Raw genomic sequence first — 26,316 nt, forward strand, 5'->3', positions numbered from 1 at the left:
ATAGATTTCATAATAAACAAAGTTGAGTTTTCCTCCATTTAAATTCGGCCCTACAGCAAAATTGTCTTGCAGATTTAACTGTTGACACATTTATCCATGGAGGTTTGTTCCTACCAGACACGACCTTCACTTTAATGTAGGCAATGAAATCAATGACATCTGAAATTTTATGATGGAAGTTATCTACCAGCTCATCTACAAGGTTTGATGAGCTGCTCTGCTTCTGGTTGCTCTGCATTCAGAATCAGAACCAGAATCTTCTGGATTTAACAACTTTTTACACAAAAACAATAAATTTGACTTTGGTTGGTTTCAGTAAAGAAATAAAATATAAATGGGTAGAAAAGGTGAATAATAAGAAACATTTCAGGTCTTACTACAGAGCGTAAATAACACTTAGGTCTGGGCTTTAACTAGGCCATTCCATCATAAAGATGGTTAGATCAGAACCATCCATGATAGCTCTGCCTCTAACAGGAGGAAAAATCAAGAGAAGATAAAATAAACATGATCAACAGGATCCTGTCAACACATCCTAAATCTGTCTTTGCTTTTTGTAACCCAACATGTAAATGTTGTTTCTTCCAGCGCTGTCTGATGAACTCAGACTGGTAGCAGGAAGGAGTCGCTGTGTTGGCAGACTGGAGAAGAAGAATCTGGGAGACTGGGAACCAGTGAATGGTTGGAACTGGAACTGGAACTGGAACTTTACATCAGCAGCTGGAGCTTGCAGACAGCTCCACTGTGGATCTGTCTTGTCGTTACGAACAGATGCGGACGACAATATAGAGATCGTCTGTTCAGGTGATTTCATATCCTGTCCATTGTCTTCCTGTTCTGCTTCAAACTCCACTTTAAAAAATTCTCACTTCCAGCTCAGTCTGGGCTTCTTCCCCTTCACCTGGATTCACTCTGGTAGATTTTCTACTGGACCAATCAGCAAACAGAAGAAGAAGTTTGAACCATGATTAATTTTCTGTTATTTTTGTCATGTTCCGTGTTTTTCTGTGTTTATTTCAAGGTTTCTGTGTTTCTAAGTCTCCGTGTTGTCCTGTCTCACTTTGATTAGTTCCCAGCTGTGTCTCGTCCCCTGATTACCTCATGTGTATTTAGTGTCACCTGTGTCTCTGTGTATTTGTCGCGTCCTTTCTGTCTGCCTGGTTGTATGCCACGCATTATTTCTGTTGCTACCAGTGTGAACCCTGGCTTCTGCTCAGACGTGCCGCCAGAATTTTGTGGACTGTTTGGAGCTGGAATTATTATTAAATTGTCTTTTCATCCACTTTACCTGGGTCTATGGCGTCTGCCTCACCACTTCACCACCATTTCATGACAATTTTAGAAACATAGTCTCTGTAGTTTTAGCAATGGCAGTGGAGGAAGTTCAGTCCATGGTGGCCACACTTCCACATATTGAATTAACATTAACAGTCGCCTCATTCGGCTCTTCTCTGTTTATGGTGGACAAATTATTGTAAGGTAACATCTGCTGGTTGTATTGTCTTCATTCTAAATGCTAGTGAACTCTCACCAAATGAAGCTATTTGGGTTGCATGCACAAGGTTGGGAGATGTTTTCCTGCAGCTGCATGAGAACCAGACCGTCTCTCCATCAGCCTTTCAGTGAAAATGTTGAAGAAACTTTTTTCTTTCTGCATCCACAGACTCAGTCAGGCTGGTTCAAGGGACCAACCGGTGCTCAGGCAGACTGGAGGTGAAGACCAACCAGTCGTGGTCCTCAGTGTGTGAAAAAGACTTTGACCTGCAGGATGCAAAGGTGGTCTGCAGGGAGATTGGCTGTGGGTCTCCTTCAGTCCTCCAGGGGGCGCTCTATGGAGAAGCAGAGGCTCCAGTGGGGAGCAGAGAGTTCCTGTGTGAAGGCAGTGAGTCTGCTCTGCTGAACTGCAGCAGCAGGAAGAGTTCAGGTAGAAACAGCTGCTCACCTGGTCAAGCTGTTGGACTCACCTGTTCAGGTAGAGGAGGATCTGCAGACCTGCTGCTGTTCACTGCTTCACTTCCTTCATTAATGAACTCTCTGTCTCTGCTCAGATCAAAACATCAGGTTGGTGGGAGAGGCCAGCCGATGTGCTGGGAGACTGGAGATGAAACATCAAGAAGAGTGGAGACCAGTGGATGTTGGGGATCGTTACTGGAACATGAACTCAGTTGCTGCAGTTTGTGCTGAACTGGACTGTGGTTCTGCTGTTTCAGCAAGAAATTCAAAGGAAACTTCAGAGAGACCAGTTTGGTGGATCAGTTCTGACTGTTTCCAGTCAGGATCTGCATTAAAGAACTGTTTACCTGATGATGGAATCAATTATCAGAGCCTTGAGTTCATCTGCTCAGGTAACTCTGAACTCTCATATTTATTTCTTTTAAAATGTTTCTTCCATCAGGTTCCAGATGTCTGCAGAGAAACCGTCACCTTTAACTAAGAACCTGAAACCTTGAGGAGAGAGAAACTAAAATAATTTAAATATCCAGATAAAGTTTTCAGTTTAGCCCACATAGATGAACAAAAACTCATCATTTTGATAACTTTTAATCTCTGCTGCTTTGAAGTCGATGCATCAAAATCCCAGGAGGAGTTCAAGGAAATCAGACATTTTCAAAACCTGAAAATTAACAGAAAATGACTTTTGATCCAAAATGGTGGATTTCCTGTTTTTAGTGAAAATAGCAGGAAAACCTTTTGTTTGTTATGGTTGTTGGCCTGGATGAACTAGGGGGCGCTGTTGAGTCATTTTGCCAAATTTATTTTTAAATCAACTGAAATATTAACAATTTCACAGAGATTAAAGTTCAACATTTAGTGGATTTATTAACATGTTTATGTCCCAAAAATATGATAAATTCAGCAGAAATAAAAATTAATGATAAAATTCCAGGTTCAGTCGGTTTCACTTCACCTTTGATGCTCTGAGATTTTCTAGTTTGGTTTTCTTGGCCTTTATTATCATCAAACTCAGAGATGTTTCCATGTGAATCTAGAAAAATAAAGTTCTGAAATATTTTAAACCTTTTTTCTTTCTGCATCCACAGACTCAGTCAGGCTGGTTCAAGGGACCAACCGGTGCTCAGGCAGACTGGAGGTGAAGACCAACCAGTCGTGGTCCTCAGTGTGTGAAAAAGACTTTGACCTGCAGGATGCAAAGGTGGTCTGCAGGGAGATTGACTGTGGGTCTCCTTCAGTCCTCCAGGGGGCGCTCTATGGAGAAGCAGAGGCTCCAGTGGGGAGCAGAGAGTTCCTGTGTGAAGGCAGTGAGTCTGCTCTGCTGAACTGCAGCAGCAGGAAGAGTTCAGGTAGAAACAGCTGCTCACCTGGTCAAGCTGTTGGACTCACCTGTTCAGGTAGAGGAGGATCTGCAGACCTGCTGCTGTTCACTGATTCACTTCCTTCATTAATGAACTCTCTGTCTCTGATCAGATCAAGAAAACTTCAGGTTGGTGGGAGAGGCCAGCCGATGTGCTGGGAGACTGGAGATGAAACATCAAGAAGAGTGGAGACCAGTGGATGCTTGGGATTATAACTGGAACATGAACTCAGCTGCTGCAGTTTGTGCTGAACTGGACTGTGGTTCTTTAGTTTCAGTTAGAAATTCAGAGGAAACTTCATACAGACCAGTTTGGAAGATCTGGTCCGACTGTTTCCAGTCAGGATCTGCATTAAAGAACTGTTTACCTAATGATGAAAACAGTTATCAGAGCCTTGAGTTCATCTGCTCAGGTAACTCTGAACTCTCATATTTATTTCTTTTAAAATGTTTCTTCCATCAGGTTCCAGATGTCTGCAGAGAAACCGTCACCTTTAACTAAGAACCTGAAACCTTGAGGAGAGAGAAACTAAAACTGGTTTAAATATTACTGACAGACTATAGATCTATCATAAAGGTGCTAGTAATCATGTATAAACATGTTAGTAACCATGGCAACCAGTCTGTGATGAGCTCCTGTCTCTTTCTCATGCATGCCATCTTGTTTTCCACCTCAGATTAGATCCAGTTGTCTCTGTGTTTCCTCTGCGTTCCCAGGTCTGCTGGTTGAGCCGCTCATCTTCCTCTCTTCCTCCACTGACGGGGTTTCCACAGGCAGAAAGCAGGGGTCTGAGCTCCTCATTGGATCAAGTTTCAGCATCATGTGCTCCATCAGACCTCAGTATGAAGGCGGCTCCTTCCAGCTCATCTTCAGCACCTCTAACTACACTCAGAACCACACCCTGCCAGCTGTTAATCACTCCGCCCTCTTCCTGTTCTCTGCTGCTGGCCACGCCCACCAAGGAACCTACCACTGCGTTTACCACGTCTACGTTTTCTCCTATAACTTCTCCTCTATGAGCCAGCCTCTCAACCTCACTGTCTCAGGTAAACTCATGGAGTCCATCAGGAAAAGTTCTGCTTCAGGTGAACCAGCAGCTGTCTGCCTCATTCATGAGGTCAGAGAGGAGGATTGATATTAATGTTCATGATCAGATCTACAGGCAGCATGAAAACAAGGGTCTATATGATTATTTTCTAGCTGGACTCATCTGATGAAAGCTGATCCTGAATCTGTTTCATTCAGTTTCAGCCTATCTCACTGCTTTGATCATCAGACTGGTTGTCGTCCTGCTGGGTTTGCTGGGATCAGTCCTGGTCCTCTACTTTAAGGTACTGCATGTATCATGCATGATGTGTTCAGTTGGGAAAGTTCTTGCATTGAAGCTGAACCATCCTCTGTTTCCAGGCCAGGAGAAACCAGAAGTCTGGACCAGAAAACAACCATCATGATGAAGGATCCAGAGCTGAAGGCAGCTTAGAGGAGGAGACTGCAGTCTGAAGGAACCAGGAGAAAATGATCTTCATTTCACATCCACAGGAAGGAGCAGAGAGATGTTTCAGACTCCTGGAAATCTATCCGTCTATGTATCTATGATAAAATGTCTCTGTGCTCCTGCAGCAGGAAGGAAGTTCAACATTCAGAAATTTGTATCTGGACTAAACCTACTTAAGTAAAACTTATATAAGAAGGGAACACAAAACATTCAACAAACAAAATATAACAGAAAACCCACTTCATCAAAATCTGATCTTCATCAACCTTGCAAGGATAGCATATGGTAGAATATTTAGGGGTCAAAGGTCAGGTAGCAAATTTATCAGACGATGTGGACAAGCTGCCTCCGATCTCCTACTACGATAAAGTTAACTATGTAGTCAACATGAAGAGTGTAAACGCCGTAAACGAGCTTCACTGCCTGAAATTCATGGACGCATATAATTAGTATTTCAACAGCTTTGTTAAGGAGATAAAAACTCTCTGTGTGAATAATGAGGTTCTGGTGACCAGCAGACCAAGTACATGTAGCAACAAACATTTAGGCTACATGTCTGTTTATCTTGCAGATGGGATGGAAAATTTTATGGTTACTATGATTATGAATGAATCGATTCATAACAGTTTTATGGTTCTTGTGTAAAGCATGTGCTCATGGGAAAGTTTTCTGAAGCTGTTTCTCTGAACTCTGTATTATTAGAAAGTTGTAGAATATTTTCTTCTTTGCATTATTATGACATCCTTAAATGTTTAATATGCTTCATGAAAGAAAATGTGTATGTTTTCAGTCTGTTTTGTAGCTATTTAGATTATTAAACTGTGAAAGTAACGAAACCTTTCCTATAAAACAGTAAGCTGTGTTTTGCTCGAGGATCTTTCTCCTGACTGTGTTCAGTGAACTGAGACTCCAAATGCTGTAAAGCCTTCAAATAAATATTGACAAAGAATTTATATATTCTCTCTAGTTTTTTATAGTTGTTCCTCAGTCTGTTAAAGATAATTTCAACAACAAACAGGATCCAGCGAGTTGGAGAGGTCGAGGCCGACGGGAGGTAAACTTCAGAGTCTGAGGTATGAAGAAATGTAAATCAATGAAAATAGGTGCAAACATAACTTAATGAGAAATGTGAAGAAACATAAATGACAAAGAAATAAAAAGGAAATGATTAGAAAAAAAATATGACAAACGTATGAATGTGTGGATGAGAGAAGCTGAATGCAGACTGGAAGGCAGCAATGGCACATTTTATTAGGGTATTTCAGGACATCAGCAAACTGTTTGGTTTGTGTTTATCATCCACAAGGTGGTGGAGTGGTGGAAGGGGACAGCATGGGGTCTGCAGTACCCATCTTGTCTCTGGGGTCCTCAGGGGTTTGTCAGTAGATACTCTGTGTGGCCTCAGTGTCCCACTGAAAGTATTGACCAGGTTCATTCGCTGCGGGAAGCACAGAGGGATTGTGGGGAATCATACCTGGCTGTGAAAAGGAGCTGGTATATTCCAACATTGCTGAGCCCAATGTCCACACACAAACGGCCACAGATGTAACATACGTCACGCTCTCTTGGCCCTCCACCCCTTTGCTCCACGGCCTCGCTCCATGCCTCTCCGTCCACGGCCAACCCCACGCAACCCTCCTCCATGTTCCTGTTTTGAGAATATAAAGAAGGGTAAAGAGGAGCAGGTGCTCCCCCATTTTGATTAGTGTTTTGCCAGTAGTTAGAAACCCCACCATGTGTAGGTGAAACTTGTGAGGGGGGTTGCAGGACCATGCAACCATAACATGGTCCTGTTTATCTCTTTTTTTACTTAGTTTTTGTTTTGCTTCCTGCAGTTGGAATTTCAGTAACTGAGTCTGTAAATCCTTGGTGTCAGACTGTTTTTTCTTTAACTCGTCCTGCGCCTTTAAGAACTGATGAAGCAGGTGTCTCTCCAATCTCACATGTTCACACCCTGCAAGATCTGGATTGTTTTTTATAGATTGCACAACCTGTTCAGGGACGCCTTTTAAAACTGCTTCTCTAAACATTTTAGTGAAGTTTGTGGATTTTAGGATTAACTAGTTTTCTTGAGCCTGGTTTCTGCAGATTTATTTATATACTCTTTGGGATCCATGTTACAATCCCACTCAAATTTAGTAATAGGAGCTGTGGTGGCTGGAGGAAACTGCAGTTTTATTGCTCGAGCCAAAGGCGTGATGAATTGGTGAACTGCAGTTGAATTATTTACATTTTGTGTCCCTGCTGCATTCTCCAGCTCTTTCATGACCATTCCAGACATAGATCTGCTCATTATTGCTCTAAAATCACCCATAGCCAGAGTCATGCCTGATGTTAACAGGTCTAACTCTGCCAGCCAAAGGCTCCCACTCTGCCTGAGTTCTGTCTCTGCCTTCTGACTGTTTTTTTATGCAGCCTCTTTTAGTGAAAACTCCTGCCTCTTCTTGCTTTTCCATCGCGTCTATCAATATTTTTTTAGAATCAATTATCCCTTGCAGGAAGTATTTTCCCAATGGCTGTCTGTTTAACAAGTCGCCTCCTTTCTTCTCCACCAGACATTTCATCTTTTTTTGCAGTTTTCCTTCTTCCCCCTTATTCTGAAATTCGTTATGCTCTGCCAGATAAGTTATTAGTCCGTCTATTTACTCACCAAGTGTAATCCAAGGCCCTATGCCCCACTTTGAATCGTATTTCTCCTTGTTGACCCCATCCGCCATGTTCAGAGCCAGAAATCATCTCTTCTCTTCTCTCTGCCTTTTTACTCTTCGCACGGCAGCGAGAAAACCAACACAGCAGATAAAATTAAAGACTTTTCCCCAAATTACAGTTCCCAAACGCCAACCATGGTTTCAAAGCACATTACAGTAAACAGAAAAGCGACGTATGAGCAAAAGCGTCTGCTTGATCTTTAAAGCTTCCTATTTTAGTCCTCGATGACAACACTTTTCAACACTTTTACTTTTTTATACGTATATTTCTGTACTTCTACTTTTACTTATATTTCATCTGAGGATCAGATCGTGATAAACCTTAAACTGTTATCTTATATCTTCATCCTATGCGGACAGCTTTCACCACTTTTGCGTTTCTCAAGCTGACTCAGATTGGCTAACGCGTTATTTGTCGAGGGCAGTACTCCTTGGGGGTAAACCGACAAAACCCAGCCTGTACCTCCGTCACGTCCGACGCAAGGGGAAGACGGCCAATTCTTACTGCTTTCCAATCACCCAAAACACTTTTTTAATACATAAATAAACTTAACCGTATTTTGCTCCTATGAATAATAAAAGACTTTGACCAACCAGCAGAAAGCAGTACGAACATGACTGACAAATCAGACAACCCAGAACTCAATATGAACAACGGCTGATATATGGAGTTTAGACAGCCCAAAGAAACAGCACAAGGGTTCATGTTTAAGGAAGAAAGTTTCCTGACCTGATTATTCGTGCCCAACGCCCGTGTGCTTCTCCGGAAAGCTGTTTTCCTTAAACGTCTCGTCCAATCTCTGCTCGTGTCTCAACATGGAACCATCCTCTGCTACCAATTGTTACAATTAAAACCGGATGGACCAGAAATGTGTGCGCACACGAACAGCAAATCAGCCAACACAGAATAATCATTTTACTTCTTTTATTCTTTTTTAGTGCTAAAAAAGAGAGACACTTACCCTCACAGGTTAATTTGTTGTGAAGTGAAATATCAGCGGGTTTACACAGCATCTGATCAAAAACGGACGATCCATTCCTTATATGTGAGACACACCTAGTGGTCGCCTGATGTCTTACATCAGCTAAGTTTCTATTTCTACAAAAGCCTTTGTGTAAAAGTGAAGGATGCCATGTGTATAAAAACTCGTGTATGTATATGTGCCCTTGATAAGTGTCTCTACAAACCTCAGAGTGAATTTGGAGAATGTAAAAATCACACTCTCCTCTTTTTCTCTCCTCGAGTACAAAATTGAATCACTTGTCTCTCTCTTCTTTTTTGTCTGTTTGAAAGCGTTTAGGTTGAATGAACCTGCCACCCTTCTACTACCATGGAATCACTTCTGTATTCAGCCTGAAAGGGCGAGTGTATGGGTGAGCAGACCAGAGCCAGACAGCTGGAAAACCGACCCGCCTCAACACACTGCTGTACACACCGTCCTATTAGAGCTCTTCACAAGAAGCATGCAAAAGAAATAAAACAAAATAACACGGAGACCTTAAAGAACACGGTAGCACAACTTTGAACCTGAACAGTCAACTGAACTCAGACTCTGACATCAGAGCTGCTCTACTGTTAAATTATTGGGCCTGTTGTGAACCGTAACTCTTTACCTGATCTCTGACACCAACAACAACAAACACACATAATATATTTGGAAATAATTATAAAATAAGGTAAAAACATTTTTTGTTAGAATGGATAAAAGTATCTAGGTACTTAAATCTCACATTTTAACTAAAAACATGAACATATTCCTACTAGCATAAGCTAAAGTTGAAGTTATACTGTTAGTTACCATAGAAACCGTATTTAAAAATAAAACACATTTAGGGTTAAAACTGAAGAAGTTTACTCTGGTTTAGAGGAATGTTTGTGTTTTATATCTGCAGCTTTGTAAAACGTTAAATAGGATTAAAGAGAATTTAAACCATGACATGAAGTTTTTTAGTTTATTTTCTGTTTACTTATGATGTTATTTTTAAAAATCAGCTTCAAAAGCAAATATTTTTATTTATGTTGTTGCTTTTCTTCTGCAGAGCATCAATGCCCCTCCCCCACCTAATGCTGCAAGTCAGCTGACTGCAATGAAGTTTTCCAGGTTGACTGATTGGAAATATTTCCACTAAAATGAGAAAGATGTCTTTTCTTTTTTAACTTAGCTTTAGTGCTAAGCTAAAAATTAGCTTAACTAATAGATTAGTGGAACTGACTGATAATTATGAGAGAAAAGAATAAAAATGTAACTCAGAAGTTCTAGTTTAATTTATTTGGGGATTTTGAAGAGTCAGTGACTTTTTGCTTAGTGACGGATATTTCATCATTCAGTACGTTGAGTCAGCCAAAGCAGATGGAAACTGTGATACTATCACAAGATGATAAACATGCAAAAACAGGTTATGACTAAAATTATGAAGGTAAAACATTAAATTAATCCAACACAGTAATTAGTAATGCCGGAAAACCTGCTGGCTTATTAAAAATGCACCACAGAAACCAGACCTGAATATCAAACAGGAAACTTTGACCCAACCGGGCTCACAGTTTGGGTCAGAACCTCAGAGGTTCAGCTAATATTTTAGATTTTCATATCTCTTAATTCATTGTTTTATGATATAAATGCATTTTGCTGCAGCAACATAAAGGGGCTGGTAGTGTTTAATATTCTAAATAAAATATGTTTTGGGTTAAATGGGCCTAAAATATCTCAATTCTTTGAAATAAACAACTTTTTCTGCTGAAGATCTAAAGTTTAGATTTACCGTGAATAACCTGGTTATGTTGCAACAAAACTGATAAAGTTGCTGAAGTTTCCATCCAGATTAGCATCACTCAGCTTGCTCACGGCAGCACACAGAGGCTGAACATCCAGATTAATGTTTAGATTTCTCTCTCTGCCTCTGTAACTGGATCCTTTCTGCGTTGAGCTGCTTTTAAATGATCAGGCCGTGACACGGTTTGTCTTTAAAAAGATGATTTCTCTATTTATTCTGACGAGAACAATATAAGAAAACAACTGTGATGTAGGCCGCTCGCTCCAAGTCCTACACAAAACAGAAGTACGTAACAAAAATTAACTTAATAGATCTATAAATAAACTGGATGTATTTAGATGAAAAATAAATAGTACAAACCTCTCCCACAGGACAATATGACAAAAGGGGGGGGCCTAAGGGACGCAAACATTTTAAAGACAATACCACAGAAGAAGAAATAAAAAGGAGAGGCTTCTGTACTTAAAGTAAAACAATGGCAAAGATTTTCAGCCAGGTAGGGAACAATACAAATAAACAACAAAAAGACATTTTGTGTAATTAGAACAAAAGAGAAATACAACCAGTTTACACCTTTATGAAGCCTTTCTGCTCTGATGGTCAAAGACTAAAACTGAAATAAAATGACAGAAAAATGTTTTATGAATAAAATCTATTTAAATGTTTCATATTTATAATCTGAAGATGTTCCATCAATCCTCCTGGAGGACAAACTGACCACTTCTCCTTCCTCTGCTTCTTTCTCCTACTGCTCTCCATCCTTGAATGTCTCCAGTTATGGACCTTACCAAGCCTTACCAACCTTTTTACTCTCTCTTTGTAGTTTAAGCACACCTGTTACCGTGGCAACCGCCTTTGCCCCGCAAGACTAGGAAATATTACATTGAAAACAACATCCTGTCCGTTACCATATCAAGTTTCCAGGCTTGATATTTATTAATCGTTGCTTCCCTGAACACAGCGATGGTTGATTGACCAGCTGTACTTGGTGCTAGAGTGGCTAACAGGAGGAACAGTTTAGTCCAAACCCTTTTCTGTTAAAATAAAATCTTTAGTGAATGTCAGATACAGTACACATTGCATATTGATCTGTTTAGCTAACGCTAGGCTGTGTAGCAGACAGACTTCAAGGTGTAGACCAGGGTGTCAAAGTCAAATGGACGGAGGGCCAAATTAAAAATTTAGCTACAAGCCGAGGGCCGGACTGATCGAATGTTCATTGAGATTTTTTTAAATGACGCATTTGGTGTAGTGCAGCGGACCGACCCAAGCCTTCGTAAATTTACTGCGGACCGTGAAGTGCGCGAGGATCGAACGGGGGGGGTATCTCGCATTTTTTTTTCAGACGGGGTGCCGGCTTGCTGCGGGCCGGTTCTAATAATAAATCAAGATCATCCCAGGGGCCGTAGAAAATCTTCTCGCGGGCCGGATGTGGCCCGCGGGCCTTGACTCTGACATATGTGATGTAGACTATATCCCAAAATATATTTGCATATGTATATAAAAAACAATATAGATTTACAACCTTGGATTTGTGCCGGGTTTTGGTACAAATTCACAAACGCAGCAGTGTATCCAGGGAAATCCTTAAAAAAGATTTAGAAATCCAGCCTGGAAGGAATCAAAATTCTGTAGGAGATGAAAATATCAAAGGGTTAATAGAGGAGCGTTGTTGTGATGACTTCGTGAGGGAGGAGTTTCAGAAAGAACAGGAGTTTCTTAGAGAGACAGAGGCCCAATTTCAAAGTGCTAATTCACAAAGTCAAACTTCTTTTCAGTCACATTTGATATATGCAGCATTTCTATATCACCTGAAACTTAAATGTGCTATAATATGATGCGAAAAGTCTGGACAGCAAATAATACTGCCCCTTTAAGAAACGGTTTGCGTGTTGAAATGCGTGTTGAGTAGTGGAAGCATAAGGAAGCGTTTGAAGGGTTCCAATTAAAGAAAATGATGGCCACCTGGAACAGCTTCTCCAGTAGCAGATTTAATTTATGGTTATTTGCAGCTGGGTCCAATTACTACAAAACAAAACAGAAAAAATAAAAATGAAAAATGATGATACACTTGGACAAACACACAAAGCTACTTAAGGCTGTGTAAAATTATTTCTTTGGCAAGCACAACTTTATCAACTTCCAAAAAAAAAAAACGTTAAGAAAAGCTGCTTTTTTTTTAAGACAACTCAGACAATAGAAACAAGAGATTGTGGATTCAGCCTTAGTTAAAAAAAAAACAGAGATAACAGAAACAAACTGGTTTAAACAGATCTCACATCACAAAAACAAGAGTTGAAAAGAGTATTTGTCTTAAATGGAGTGTTATTCTGACTGAACAAAAAGATTCTGCCAAGCAAACTAAAGGCAAAATGGGTGAAAATGAAAATAGATGAGGGGCACAGAAAAGCAGATGAAGTAATGGAAAATAAATATGTTACCTGGAGACCGCTCTCCAGTGTTGAAAACTTTCACAAAAACGAAAAAATGGTAAAGATTCAAAATGTATTTGAATACATTTGTAGTATTTTGTACAAATTTTATAATGGGAAAACAAATGTGCGTAAATCGTATTATGTTCAAATATTTGTTATACAGTCTCTGGTTAAGCAGTTTAAAGAAAAAAAAAGAACAAAAATAGCAACAAAAAAAAAAAAAAAAGGGGGGAAGACAGGAAACAATTTTCAGTAAATGGATTCAATCTTCCAGGCGGATGAGCCATTGGGCTTTCTGCAATATGTTGTTGGGTACCAACAATTGCTAGCTTAGAGCCACTTCTTACTCCTCCCTTCCAAGCTGGGGTTAGTAATAACAAAAGGCCCACGATGACCGTTATTTCAGCCACCAATTCAGCGGTAAACATGACGTACAATCAAGGTGAAAGAAAAACAGTAAAGAGACGAAAGAAGTTTCAAGTTGGGAAACCTTTCACTTTCGTTTTGGATAAGGAAGAAGCGAAACGCGCCTTAAAGGGTCCCCACTACAAATTACAGAGTTTCTACCTCCTCAGAAGAAAGTGGAGAGACGATAAAGAGAGGTTAATGGTGGCTTTGGTACATTAATTGTTCGTGTGTAAAAATAACTTAGCTATATACAGATTGATTAAAAGGGTAGAGCCTGAAAATAAAAGAAAAGAAAATGCAGCATTTGATTCCTCCTCGTGATTCTGTTATCCCAGTGAAAAATGTTGCAGTGTCAATGAACAACCCGTAGGTGGCGATAACAACCAGTAACTACATCAAATTATTTTAAAAGGAACATCCTAGGAATGGCTAAAGCTACGCTGCATGCTAAACGAAAGATACTATGACTTTATTGTTGTTTGTATTGTTTGCATTATTTGCTCCCACTCACTGAGGACAAATGACCCAATCAAGATTTTCTTTTATTTGGATTATGATACAAATCATTTTACATTAGAGATGTACTCATACAGTGCAACAATACAATTTGTAAATGACCCCAAATCAACTCCTTCAATTGTTTGTATCACTTTTTTGTTGCTTATTGCCTTTTACTTCGTTTTCTCTGATTTGCCTATGACTAACTTCCGGGTTTTGGTTTGATGCTTTTATTTTAAAATGACAACTTCCTGTTTACGTATTAACAACGGGGAAAGACAGACGACAAGTTGCAGAACAGTTAATACAACTTAACGTCTTGTTATCAGCAGCACGAGGTACGTTTGTTTTGTAAATATGTATGTTTTCAATACTGAGTGTCGAAAGCTGCATTTGTTTCATCACATACTAAAACTAGAGTTATTTTAGACTATAGTCAACATTTAAACATTAGGTTACAAACGTAACATTTGTAAAACTATGATCTTGGCTTATACTGTGCTTTTACGGGCGGGTTTGCTACACAATTATTTATTCACTGAAATGATATCAACTAAAGCGATGTAAATATTTCAATAACACCGTAGTGTTTACCTCAAGTGCTGCAGTCAGACAGTCTTGCTGGACAAAACTGAGCAAACTGACAAACACTTTGAAGGTTGTTGGACTGCTAAGTGGCAGGCTCAGGATGAAGCAAAGGTCAGCAGGGTCAAAGCTCTTTGGCAGAGCCCTCTCTGTCTGACATTTTGCAAATTTAATACATCACCGCACAAACGCAGCACAAAAACATCTGTCACAAAGGCCAGCAGCTCTGACAAAATGCCAGTATCGATGCTCGTAGCGTACGCTGCGTTACGTCTTGCTGTTGTGGACGAGGGAATCGGAGCAGGGATTTCTTGTTGTAGCCATTCGATAAGTAATTTAATCCCAGAAAGGAGCGGTCCTCAATCTTGTTAAACAAGAATAATAAGCACAAAGAATATTTCATTTCTCTCCCATCTTTTTGTGGAGTTCCCTCGAGCCGACTTTCTGATTTAATCCTGGCAGTTTTGCGTTAGAAAAAATGAAAAAGGAGAAGCATCCCCTGAAGTTTTGATCCTGGCTCCTTTCAGTTTCAGACTTCTCCATGGTCTGATTCACGTCCTTATCAGGAGAAGTAAGGTTGGGGGGCCGGTGAGGGGAGAAGGAAAAGGAAGAGCAAAAATGACACCGAGGGAAACGGCGAAATAACGCCGAAGACACAGGAGGTGACAGACGGCGGGGCGGCGGAGGTGAAGATTTAAAAAAAGGGAGAAAAGCTGGAGTTAGGATGCAGAGAGTTCCAGGCAGAAACACACTCTCCCAAGAGTTGGTCAGAAATGGTTTGGATCAGTTCTACTCCTCAAATTGATTTTTCTGTCACCTCTATTTTAAGTCGTCTTCTTTGCCTTCAAGTCCATTTTCTCATTCTCTTGTTTTTGCTCCTTTACCAGTTTTCCAGGACCCCCTCCCTCCATCCATCTCTTCCCTTTTGCTCTGTTTCTTTATTTTCATCAACTCATCTCTCTCTGATTCCTTTGCACTGCTCTTCCTACAGCCCGTCTCACCTCGCAGCCCTTCAGAATAATTGCTCTGTGGCGCTGTCTCTCTCTGGGTGCATATCAAACGTTTGCCGTTAGCTGCTCTTAACAGGCGAGAGCATAAACAGAAAAGCATCGGGAAGAACATATAGGGAGGGTCCAACACGGGCGTATAAACCTCCGTTGGGATAAATGAGATGACATTCAATGAGATGATGCTGCTGCAGTTCCCCCGAAAATCACAGCTGTCGACTGACATGATGCCACCCATCAATCAGTTCAGCGCGTCTGTCGGAAACTGACTGATTGGCAGTCGAAATTTGTCACGAAGTAAACTGCCCTTACCTGGAGGAAGTGAACCTACGCCAAAGCGTTGGTGTTTGGCTTTTGGAATACTCATAAAAACTTTGAGAAAAATAATCTGAAAAAAACTTTTACAATGGGAAAGATTCATTTGAGACACGCTTTACCCAGAGCGTTTAGAGTGTGAAATAGAGTTTATGCCATTTCCAAAACCTAAATGGTGGATAAAATTTAAAAAATCTAAAAGATGGAAAAGAGCCGCTATCAGCATCATGAGCAGCTGAATACAACAGTGGCTGCCTTTCCATTACGAATGTACGCAAATCCTTGTCGATATTCTGCTAATGTTGGAGAAAAATTCACAATTGGGACGTTTCCATTACATAGGGAAGAAAATAAAATCACAACTGAATACACTTGTTCATGTGATAAGTCCTAAAAAAAAATGGCAGCGACGAATGTTGACATCTGCATGCTCATTACCCATCGACCATCAGAGGAGACGTTGGCGTTGGAGCAACCAACCCCGTATACTGGGGAGCGGCTATGTATGCAGCGTTTTGGGGAAATTACAGTTGGCGATTTTAGAGAAAAGCTACGGATTCAACAAATGTATGAATTTCTCTAAAATAATTTTTAGCAAAGCAATTTATCTCTATTTATTTGGAATCTTCTAAGATCAATCCTTTGAACTTTAACGTCAATTTCTCTGTGGATTTCTGCAAATAACGTCACAGACCTGATGTATGAATCGTTCAAAAAATTTTGCCCATCTTTGTTGGCCGAAATCACAAAAATGTCTCACCAAGTATCTCAGGTCAGCTTCAATACACCGTATTTGTTTGCTCTACTTGAGTTACACACCAGTCAACCTTGCCCTGGGGTCATGTCGATTGGTGTGCCATAAGTGTGTGAACTTCCTCATTCAGCCAGATCTCTTTCCCTTTTCAATTAATCCAACACAGCCATCCATCAATCACCGTTCCACCAAATGACAGAAAAGAGTCGAGGGATTTCCTTTACCCTTCCCTCACTCTTTTTCTTCCCAATTAAACATTTCCTATTCTCCACAATCTTCCCATTTCTCTTCCACTCCTGCATCTCTGAACACACACATGTGATTTCCAGTTGTTCACCCCTTTTCACAAGGCTGGGGTTATTTAAAGTCCAAAGAAAACCTATTGGGGAAAACAACTGCTGGCAATAGGAGTAAAGAGAGCTAAGCTTGAAGAAAAAAAAAAAATGTTTGGATTTTTGGTGATTTAAAATTCACTTTGAGTGTGTGGATGGAGGGTTGTTTTTGGTTTCATGCTTCTCGGGTTTTTGTTTTGGATTCAGGACTCATATGGAAAAACCCAGGAAAGTTTGGAATCTGGTCTTTTATGTATTCCAACTCAGAATACGAACAGAGAAAAAGAGAACAGAAGATGGGAAAGTGTTGAAGTGCGTGAACTAGTGTCGTCTCCAGCATTACAGTAGACAAGAAATATGAAGATGTGTTAAAATGGCCTTTGGCCTTCTGGAATATGTATGTCTGATAAAGCAGTCTAGTTATTATTTATTCCATCCTTCTATAGTTAATTGTTTATACATTGTGGTCGTACATCGTGGTGTATAGGAGGGGTCGGACCGGCACTTCCTGTTTAAATTGGTGTGATGTCACTGATTACATCACCGGGTACGGAGGGGTTTCTATTTTTGTATATTCTCTTCAAAGAGAGCTTTTAGTTGCCCTTTTAGTTAATTAACCAATCATCATTAACCAATCATGGTTAATGATGATTGGTTAATGTTTTAGTTAACCAATCATTTAGTTGTGTTGATCAGTTTCTAAATTATATTAATGACTTTATTCCTGTTTTTTTTGTTGTTGTTTTTATTTTATTTTTTGCTTCGTTTAGATTTTGGTCTTTGGTTTGACCTATTTTCTGATGAAATGCAGGTGTTTCCAATTCTGCATACAACCAGTAAGATTTTGGTTACTGGGAGGTCACGATGTCAAAAAATATCCAGAGAACATTATTTTGAGTTCTTTCAATACCAACACTTGACATTCTTGGTAGAATTATGACTTGGTGAGTGTAGTGATGGATTCAGACCTGAACCAGTTACAAAATCAGCCTTCTGTCACCTTAAGAACATTTCCAGGATTAAAGGGCTAATGTCTGGTCCTAGCCAAGTGGATACAGAACGTGTTTGGTTCTGTAACCACTGAACTGTATGCACAGAACCAAACAAGTTTTTCTATGCACCACAAATCTGGAACAAACGTCCAGAAAAATCCCACCTGTTTACAGATGGGTTTGAATCACAATAAATGAAACATTGACCAACATATTTAATGTGTATTGATTTTGACGACAACCTTTGACAAAATGTAATTCACATTTTGCGTCACAGTTGGTGATTATGTGATGTTTTTATGATGTAAAGCACTTTGGACTGCCTTTTTGCTGAAAATAAGCTACACAAATAAACATGACTTTTTTCCCTACTGAAAAAAAGGACGACACAGCAAACCAAGGAAAACGGTCATGCACCATACAAAAGGGCCTCTACTCACACAGTCAAGTGCTACAGTGTCCAGGGAGTAATTGTACGTCTTGGTAATAGCCTTTTCACATTATTCCTCCCGCCCCCAAAACTGAAAAATCCCAAAATACACTGGATGCTGTCCCAGAAATGGAAGCACAGTGCACTTCTGGGCCATCTTTTCTTGGGGAGTTGAGTGGAAGAAATGAGAGCAATTTAAGAATCACTCTGACCAATGTGTTTAAAAAGTAAAAACACAAAAATTGGTATTTTTAAAAACTAGAAACTATTTCCCAGTCATAGAGAGTGACATGTTTGGTGTTTGACCTTCCTCTGCCATACTTTGGATGTAGTTTGATGGTGAGCAAGCTCAGTCCATCTTTTGTTCCAAATAAGCAGGAAAAAAAATAAATAAATCAGAATCAGAATTATTGCCAGTGGCAACAAGTCTAAAACACCTGTTTCCATTGGCTTAGAGTAGCAGAACAGGTTTGTAAGACAATACAGCTGGAGGAATAATCCAAATAAGATTAGATATTTAATAGCACTGGGAGAAGGCAGAAGATCTTGATTATTTTCACTGATTTTCCCATACCATAATGTCACGACAGCGAGTTTGTTTTCCAATAAAATTTACATACTGCAGCTTAAAAGGATGAAGACAGAGTTCTGGAAATAATTGAAAATTATTTAAATAATTTTGGATTTCGGGGGACAGTGCCATTGCAGGGAGGGCATGCGGGAAGCGGTATGGATGATTGAGAAAAAAAAAAAACAGTTACAGAAAAGTGTTTCACTGTAAAGATGGTTTGTAGTTTGTTTTGTTGCAACCTGAAGCGTGAAATAAACTTCAGTGGAGTTTGAAAACAAAATATGTGTGCAGGTTTATGTCTGGTTGAACAACGCGTTTGCCCAGTTGATTCTTTTTTGGGGGGGATTTTATTTTAATCCATTGGGGGTCCCGGAAAATCTTTGGGAGCCACTGCTGTAGGTCTTCATGCTAGTGCTAGCATATGTGGTATTGTAAGCATTTTAAGTGGCTTTAACTTTTCAGCTAATTTTACATGCTTTTTTTTCCACTCTGCATGGAGTATGTTATTGTAGGTCAACAAAATAGTGCTAGCCAAGATGCTATCAATAGTATTTTAGCTAGCTTTAATGTTTAAGCTAATTTAGGTTTTTCTAGCATTTTTATTCACACTGCAAATATTATGTGACTGTAGGTCATCGTGCTAGTGCTAGCATTGGTGGCATTGTAGGTATTTTAACTATCTTTAGGTATTTTCAGCTAATTCTACATGCTTTTTTTCACCCTGCTTAGAGTACCTTACTATAGGTCATCATGCTAGTGCTAGCCTAGGTGCTATCGTTTGATTTTTAGTTGTTTTTAGCTAGTGTCATGCTTTGTTCTGGACTGTGAATGTCTCAAGGTTCCACGTTTTTAGAACCAGAACCGATGCAAATAGGGCGCCTTCAGGGAAATTACTGAATTAAACAAAGGATAGATGAAAGCTTAGTGGGAAAAAAACCCCAAAACAAAAATGCTTTACTTATGGCTGTTTAGTTCAGCAAAACACAGTTTAAAATTCAGATTTGTTAAGAAGAATAGGATTAAATAAGCATTTGATTTTTTATGTTTGAGAAATCTCCCTTTAATCTCCCATGGCAACCATTCAACTGTGCAAAATGCCTGGGTGGACCTACGTATCTACTGAGATCATTTTACGCTGGTAAAAACGTTGTTAAAGGGTAAGTAGACGAGTGATGTTTTGAAACATCCTGAAGGCGGAGTTTCAGAAAGAGTAGAGTTTATTAAAGAGACAGAGGCCCAATTTTAAGGCGTAAAATTACAAAGTCAAATTTCTTTTAAGTCATATTTGAAATTTACAGTATTTTTACAACATCTTAAGGTAACACAATTACTTAATTGTGCTATAAAATGGCAGTATGTGGCTGGAGGATGTAAAATACCATCCATGTTATATCCGATAGAGAATCGAGACCGATGCCATTGTTTCTTACTCATGCTGCTGCATATTGGTGCGCAAAACGTAACCGACAGCATCCGGTTTTATGAGTTCCAAAATAAGAGCTCCTCCAGACTCAATACTTAAAACGGACATATTTAATTATTTCTTGCGCGGCCCGGTACCAACTGGTCCACGGACCGGTACCGGTCTGTGGCCCGGTGTTTGGGGACCACTGCGAAAGAGAATAAGGAGCATCTGGTTTGGCAGTGAACAAATCCATAAGGAAGTCCACACACTGTTACTAGGTATATTTACAGGAATAAAAGAGTAAATAACTTTTATTTGAAGCCATTGAAATCTTTGCTGCAATGAGAAATGATCACATTACTCTGAAATGTTTGCAGCTGTGTTCCTCCCGAAGTCTAAGAATAATGCAGGGGGAAATTTGGCGCGGCCCCGGCTGGTAACGCCCGAGCAGAAAATCACCGGCGTGCGCCATGCTTATGTGACTGCTGTGAATTCTCGGGTCAAAACCCTCGGACCGACCAAAAAAAGACAGACTGGACTAATGAGGAAGAGAAGCAATCATCAATCAAAGTCAGACTCACACAAGCCAAAAAAAAGATGAGTCACGATCCCGGGCTCCTGCGACCGGCGAGGTAGCCGTCTCATCTCCACGGTGATTATCTGAACGAGATGCGAGGCAATTCATAGGTGGACATGATAGTTTTTGGAATATGGAGAGAGAGAGAGAGCGGGGGTGAGGGGCTGGGAGGCACTGAGACAATTACCTTTATTAGCTGGAGAGCCGCATCTTGTGGGTACTGAGTGATGACTCAGTATGGGATTCGCCAAGTGATAGTCGTCGGCTGTAAATGAGTTATGGGAGTGCCCTGAACCCACAGATAATTACACAATGTGCGATGAAAGCGCAAGTCAGAGCTTTAGGAAATGACAGATAAAACCTGCCAGAAGTAAAGATATTTACTTGGCCTCCCTTACTACCTAAAGTTTAGTTGCAAAAATCAAAGGAATTAATTTGAATATTTGCCGACAAGCAGAGATTGTTACTGTCAATATAACACAAATAACAGACAGATTGTGTAACTCGTGCTGTCGATGATGGAAATGTAATGTTTGTCACTGGTTTGTAATTCTCAATTGTTGACTGCATACTTTTATGCACTTTTTATTCTTTTTTCATGACGTAAAACATTTGATCTGCAGTGTTGCTGAAATGAAACAAATAAACTTGACTGAGTGAACTTAAAAAATAGATGAATTTCATATTTAAATGGGTGAAATTATGCACAATTACGCACAACATTAACCGCTGGTGTTTTTTTTGCTTAAATCTATCAATATTTAAACAGTGATTCTCCAATTTATTAGCCGCCTGTCAGGTGAAAACTATGTTTAATTTATCATTTTGGGATTTTATGGGCGAAATCAGCACAAAATCAGAATTGGAAAGTTGTTTTAAAAAATTTTTAACAAGTAAAAAGCTAAAAGTTTGTTCTGCATTTTTAATCTGTCCTCATTACTTTAGAACCCCTTTAATAAAAGCCGGTGAAACCAGTGGCCCAATTAGCAACAGGAGTCCAGAGCGTGTAATTAGCATCATGACCACCATGAATAAAGGTTGGGGTTTTTTCAGTATTTCACTGGTAAATACGGATTTTAAAAAACAAAGTAGGGCTGCGTAGATACCACAGCATCAGTCGTAATCTCAACGTAATCTCAACCCCTGTAAGCGACAGCGACAATATAAAACTGGAGCAAAATGGGTGAAAACAAAGATGGCTGACGCCACGCCTCCAGGTCAAGGTAATATGACCATTATATTGTAAATTTATACATTTAAAATTTTTATTTTTCAAAACTGGTGTTATGCAATATTAAAATATTCTAAAAAAAAAAAAAAACGAGTTGTGGGTTTGTTTCATATGTCCTTTTTCAATTCATATTTAAAAAATTAAATACTTTATCTAAAGAAGAATTTTATTCATGCATTCTTACAAAATTGTGTAAATCTACACCATCATAAAGCCTTTGCACTAAAACGCTTCTAAAGTTCCCCGTGATCCAATACTTTTCACAAAATAGTATGACTGGTTTGTTTACATGTTGAGGAATATTTACAGAAAAACTAACACAAATTGCAAATTTAGCCAGTCTCAGACACAAAGACACATTAAAGTTGATACATATAGTTATAAATAAATTTGTGTGGTTCTGCGCCCTAAGGAAAGCCACAGGCGAAGGCAGATGGCGGGAGCAAACAAGGGTTAGAGACAGATGTGACAGCGTGTGTGTGGGTGTGTGTGGAGCAGAGCGGGGAAAGCAGACATCCTCATAAATAATGGGCAACAGAACCACAGAAGAGGCCAGTAATTAGGAAGGTAAGAATCAAAGAAAGACAAAAGTGACTCTTGAGCCAAAAATAGACACAGAAGAAAAGTGTGAAGCCGCTCAGAGAACAACTATGGTACGCATCACACTTTAAAAAAACAAAAAACAAAGAGAGGAAGTGTTATGATCTTGGAATATACTTGGGTTTCCACCACTTGTTCTCACCCAACTAGAAATGACTTCTTTTGAGCGAATAGCTTTAAAACGTAAAATCAAATTCTTGCAGAAAGGTAAATAAAACAGATAAAAGTGTGAGGTTTTTGGTGGTATCGCAATAGATGTATTTTGCAAAACAGCTATGGAAATACAAGTCACCTGATCTACAACCGGATGTTACTACTGGCAAAAACGACACAGAAGACAACAGGAAGTAGTGAGAGGAGGATTTTTTTTCCCCCTGGACAATGTGCTGTTGGCTCCATCAGAGCTCTCACACAGTCTTGAAATATTACTTTGACTCCCATTTATGACTTCCAAGTTTTTATTGTGCTGAACTGAGACAATAATTGGGAATAATTTATTTTTACTGTTTGTTTTTTAGCTAGCGGAAGAAAAAAGTGACATACATGACTTTTTCCTAACATTGTCTATTGACCCTATTATAGACAAAGAAAAACAACCACCACAGCAGTGACCTGATAATTTTAAGAAGGTAACTGACCTCCTTTGAGATCTTTGAATTGAAAAATGCTTTGGTTACATTTACGTTATAAGAAATGACTGCAGTTGATCCAACTTAAAAATAAAATTGAGTTAATTTGTTACATGTAATCAAGTTATGTTCATCCAGGTAAATATGTCAAGTTTCTAAATTGTCATACTGAACAAACGTAAATAAACTAAATTATTCGATAACCAATTAACTTTTTTTTTTAGTTTGTATTCCTTTTTCTTTTTTTCAGTGTATACTGGATTATTTTTTTCTCTTTATTGAATGAAAGTATTTAAATTGAAGGGTGGGAATTGTACATTTGTGAGATTGAGATAATGTTACAACAACACAAAAATAATTAAAGTTTTTTTGCATTTTTAAACGGAAGTTCAGTAATTTTCACCATTTCCTGGACTTGCATGAAAATCCCACACTGCATCCACCCTGATGACATAACAGACTTTCCGTCATCCAGTTTTAAAAACACAGATTCTAGTTGATTATAAAGAGCTTTACAGGCTGCAGATCACACATCGGGGTGTTTTTTTGTTATGCAATTTTTTTTTTTTTGTCTGCAGAATGTGACGCCACCTGAGGACAGTGACAGAGGTGATATGACAAATTAATTCATAATCTTGACAGGATTAAACCAGTAAAGTCCACGTACAGAAAAAAAAGAAAAGTCGTTTGTCATAAAAGCCCAGAATATCAGAAATAGAATCTGAAAGGAAATTAAGCAGGAAAACCTCCAAACCTACACAAACAGTAAGAGTTATTCCAGCAGGACCTTTATCCTTCTCTCTGGCTCCAAAGTCGAGTTGCATGACGAGTAATCTACTTGCAAATCATTTGAATTCGTGCTCCGGCATCTGGTGTTGCCCAGAGGGGACGCAGTCACAGGGAATGTTGTTACAAATGAGAGGGAAGTGGCATAATTTTCCCCACAAAATGGTTTTACAAGGACCAGAAAAACCAATAAATGGAAGCTAGCTGGGGAGATTATAGTAATAGTCGTTGTGCGTGGGGGACAGGAAATCGAGAACAGGAAGCAGAGTAGACACGTCCGCTTAAAATACATGAACCATGTAACAGGTATGGTGTTTAAAGGGACAGTATATGGGTTTTCCACACACAGAGTGACATTTTACAGCACAATCAAGTAACTATGTTACCTTCAGTGCTGATTATTCAAGTATCACTTAAAAGAAATTTTACTTACTGATTTAACACCTTAAAATGGGGTCTCTGTCTCTTTCAGAAACTCCTGCTCTTACTGAAACTCCACCTTCAGGAAGTCATCACAACACGGCTGCTCTATTAACTCTGTATCAAAGTTTTTACCAGCGTTTCACTACGAAGTAGATTGTTTAATGAGCTCAGCTGATGCGCAGTTTCACCAGTTCCAAACTTAAACTTTATTAAGTTAAAGTTAAGCTTCAACTTAATAGAGCTTAACTTAATAAAGTTTGGTAATTGCTGCTGACTGGTCTGAAGGAGCTGAATTGGGGGAGCCACAGGAGAGTGTTGCTCTCCGAGACAGAAGCTCTGAGGCGGAGCTTTGGCCCTGAAGGCGGGGCTAGGTTCAGACAGGCAATTTGCACAGCTGAATGGTTGCCATGGAGATTAAAAGTTTCCTCAAACATACATGAAAGAATCAAAGCAACACTCCAGGTATGTTTTAGATGCGGGAATAACATAGCACGACATAAAGCTCAAAAAAGTCAAAATTACACGACACTGCCCCTTTAAACAGTCAAACCACATTGAAATGTCTGCCAAAAAGAATTGAAATGAAGCACATATTAGCTTGCATCTTTGTTTCACCCCATTATTGCTGCCTCCAAATGGCCCCTCATCTCCTCATGAGCCTCGCCATCATATTTCCGCAGCTTTAATAGTTTCACAGCAGTGCATCTTATGGAGTCTTTCTGCGCTGCTTTTCTAACGACGCCGCTGTCAAACGCGGTGACTCACAATCTGAAGGATTCTCTCTCCCTCGCTACGTTTTCTCTGGACAACTCTTTGCATAATTGTCTCCCAGCACAACAGCTGTGAGAGGGGAGGGGAAAAACAAGAAAAGAAATCCTGCTTTCAAATCAATAAATAGTTTGATAAAAACAAACAAAAAAAAAATCTGTTATATGCTCCAATAAAAGAGCTTCTGACTGCTGTAATAAAATAACATACCACCCATAGGGATGTAATGACTGTGCTTCTGTTTAAGAGTTTTATGACTACTTGGTTCTAAGTTTTGAATGATTGTTGAGGAAAGTTATATAAATTGTTTTCTACCTGAAAAAAAAACAAAACAAAAAAAAACATTACAATTTAGGCGAGGTAAAAAAGATAATCTTCATTAAACCTCTATACGTGACCTTAAAATGGTTCTATGATGGTTTATTTCTCTATATTTTATTAGTTTTAGATGTGACAAGATTTGTGTTTGTTGTGATTTTTTTTCCCCCCGACTCACCTGTGAATCAGTCGGAGATAAAACCTTGAGAAAGTTACAAACAAATGAAGACGTTTTCTTGGAAAATTCTCTAAAATGTGTCAATGCATTTTCAGAAAAGTAATCTCATTTGTATTAAGGTGTGCTTTGTAGACTGTCTTAATCAGGAGTACTGAAAGGCTTTTGGTGTTAATACAAATGGTCTTAAGTTCAAGTTAGTTACAGGAAATCCAACGTAAGCGTCCAGATTTCCAAAGAATTCGAATTGGCTTTTTTTCATGCTTCAAATGCCATCAGTCTCATAAAATATGTTATTAAAACCCAAAAGCCCTTGAAGGAGTTGTTCACGCAGTTATTGGATTGTCGTAACGCCTTGTATGTTGATGTAGATAAAATCACCTCTGCTTTGCCTACAAACTGTTAAAAACGTTTGTAGGCAAACAACAGGAACAGAGGACACATATCTCTGGTTCTGGCTTCTTGTTGGCATTTGACTGAAATAGAATTATAGTTTCTTTTGTAATGACAGTTATGGAGTGTTTGGTTTTTTGTTTTTTTTGTCCCCAAAAGGGGATCTTTTGTGGTCTCTAGCGTCCCTTATTTGAAAGTAGGCTGACAGGAAAGGGGGAAGGAGAGAGGGGAAGACATGTGGCAAACGTCGGCCGAGTTCGGGAATTGAACCCGCGACCGCCGCATCGAGGACTGAAGGCCTCCAAACGTGGGTCGCGCTATCCCCTACGCCATATGTTTGTATTTTTGATTTGACCGTACTTTTGTATGCGTACAACAGCCGAAACACTGAG

The 26,316-nt window shown here is 39.4% G+C and overlaps 2 protein-coding genes across 2 annotated transcripts in view; one reads left to right on the forward strand and one right to left on the reverse strand.

Moving 5' to 3' along the window:
• Positions 1-26,316, reverse strand: part of htr2cl1 (5-hydroxytryptamine (serotonin) receptor 2C, G protein-coupled-like 1) — a 322,666-nt gene that overhangs the window by 194,966 nt on the left and 101,384 nt on the right. The window lies entirely within an intron of this gene.
• LOC122819935 lies at positions 1,931-5,674 on the forward strand. The gene is made up of 5 exons (XM_044097009.1): positions 1,931-1,972; positions 2,049-2,345; positions 4,031-4,360; positions 4,560-4,645; positions 4,722-5,674. Exons 2-5 carry the CDS (start codon positions 2,102-2,104, stop codon positions 4,812-4,814), a joined length of 753 nt encoding a protein of 250 aa, XP_043952944.1. The 5' UTR covers positions 1,931-1,972; positions 2,049-2,101; the 3' UTR covers positions 4,815-5,674.

Source organism: Gambusia affinis, linkage group LG18 (genome assembly GCF_019740435.1).
Source record: "Gambusia affinis linkage group LG18, SWU_Gaff_1.0, whole genome shotgun sequence".
In the NCBI taxonomy this organism is placed as follows: Eukaryota; Metazoa; Chordata; class Actinopteri; order Cyprinodontiformes; family Poeciliidae; genus Gambusia; species Gambusia affinis.

Bases quoted from the DNA above. Each gene is read 5' to 3' on its own strand.
- LOC122819935 (XM_044097009.1), top strand. From the start codon at position 2,102: ATGAAACATCAAGAAGAGTGGAGACCAGTGGATGTTGGGGATCGTTAC. The intron at 4,361-4,559 runs GTAAACTCATGG...TGTTTCATTCAG, and splicing joins TCTCAACCTCACTGTCTCAG to TTTCAGCCTATCTCACTGCT. The intron at 4,646-4,721 runs GTACTGCATGTA...CTCTGTTTCCAG, and splicing joins TCCTGGTCCTCTACTTTAAG to GCCAGGAGAAACCAGAAGTC.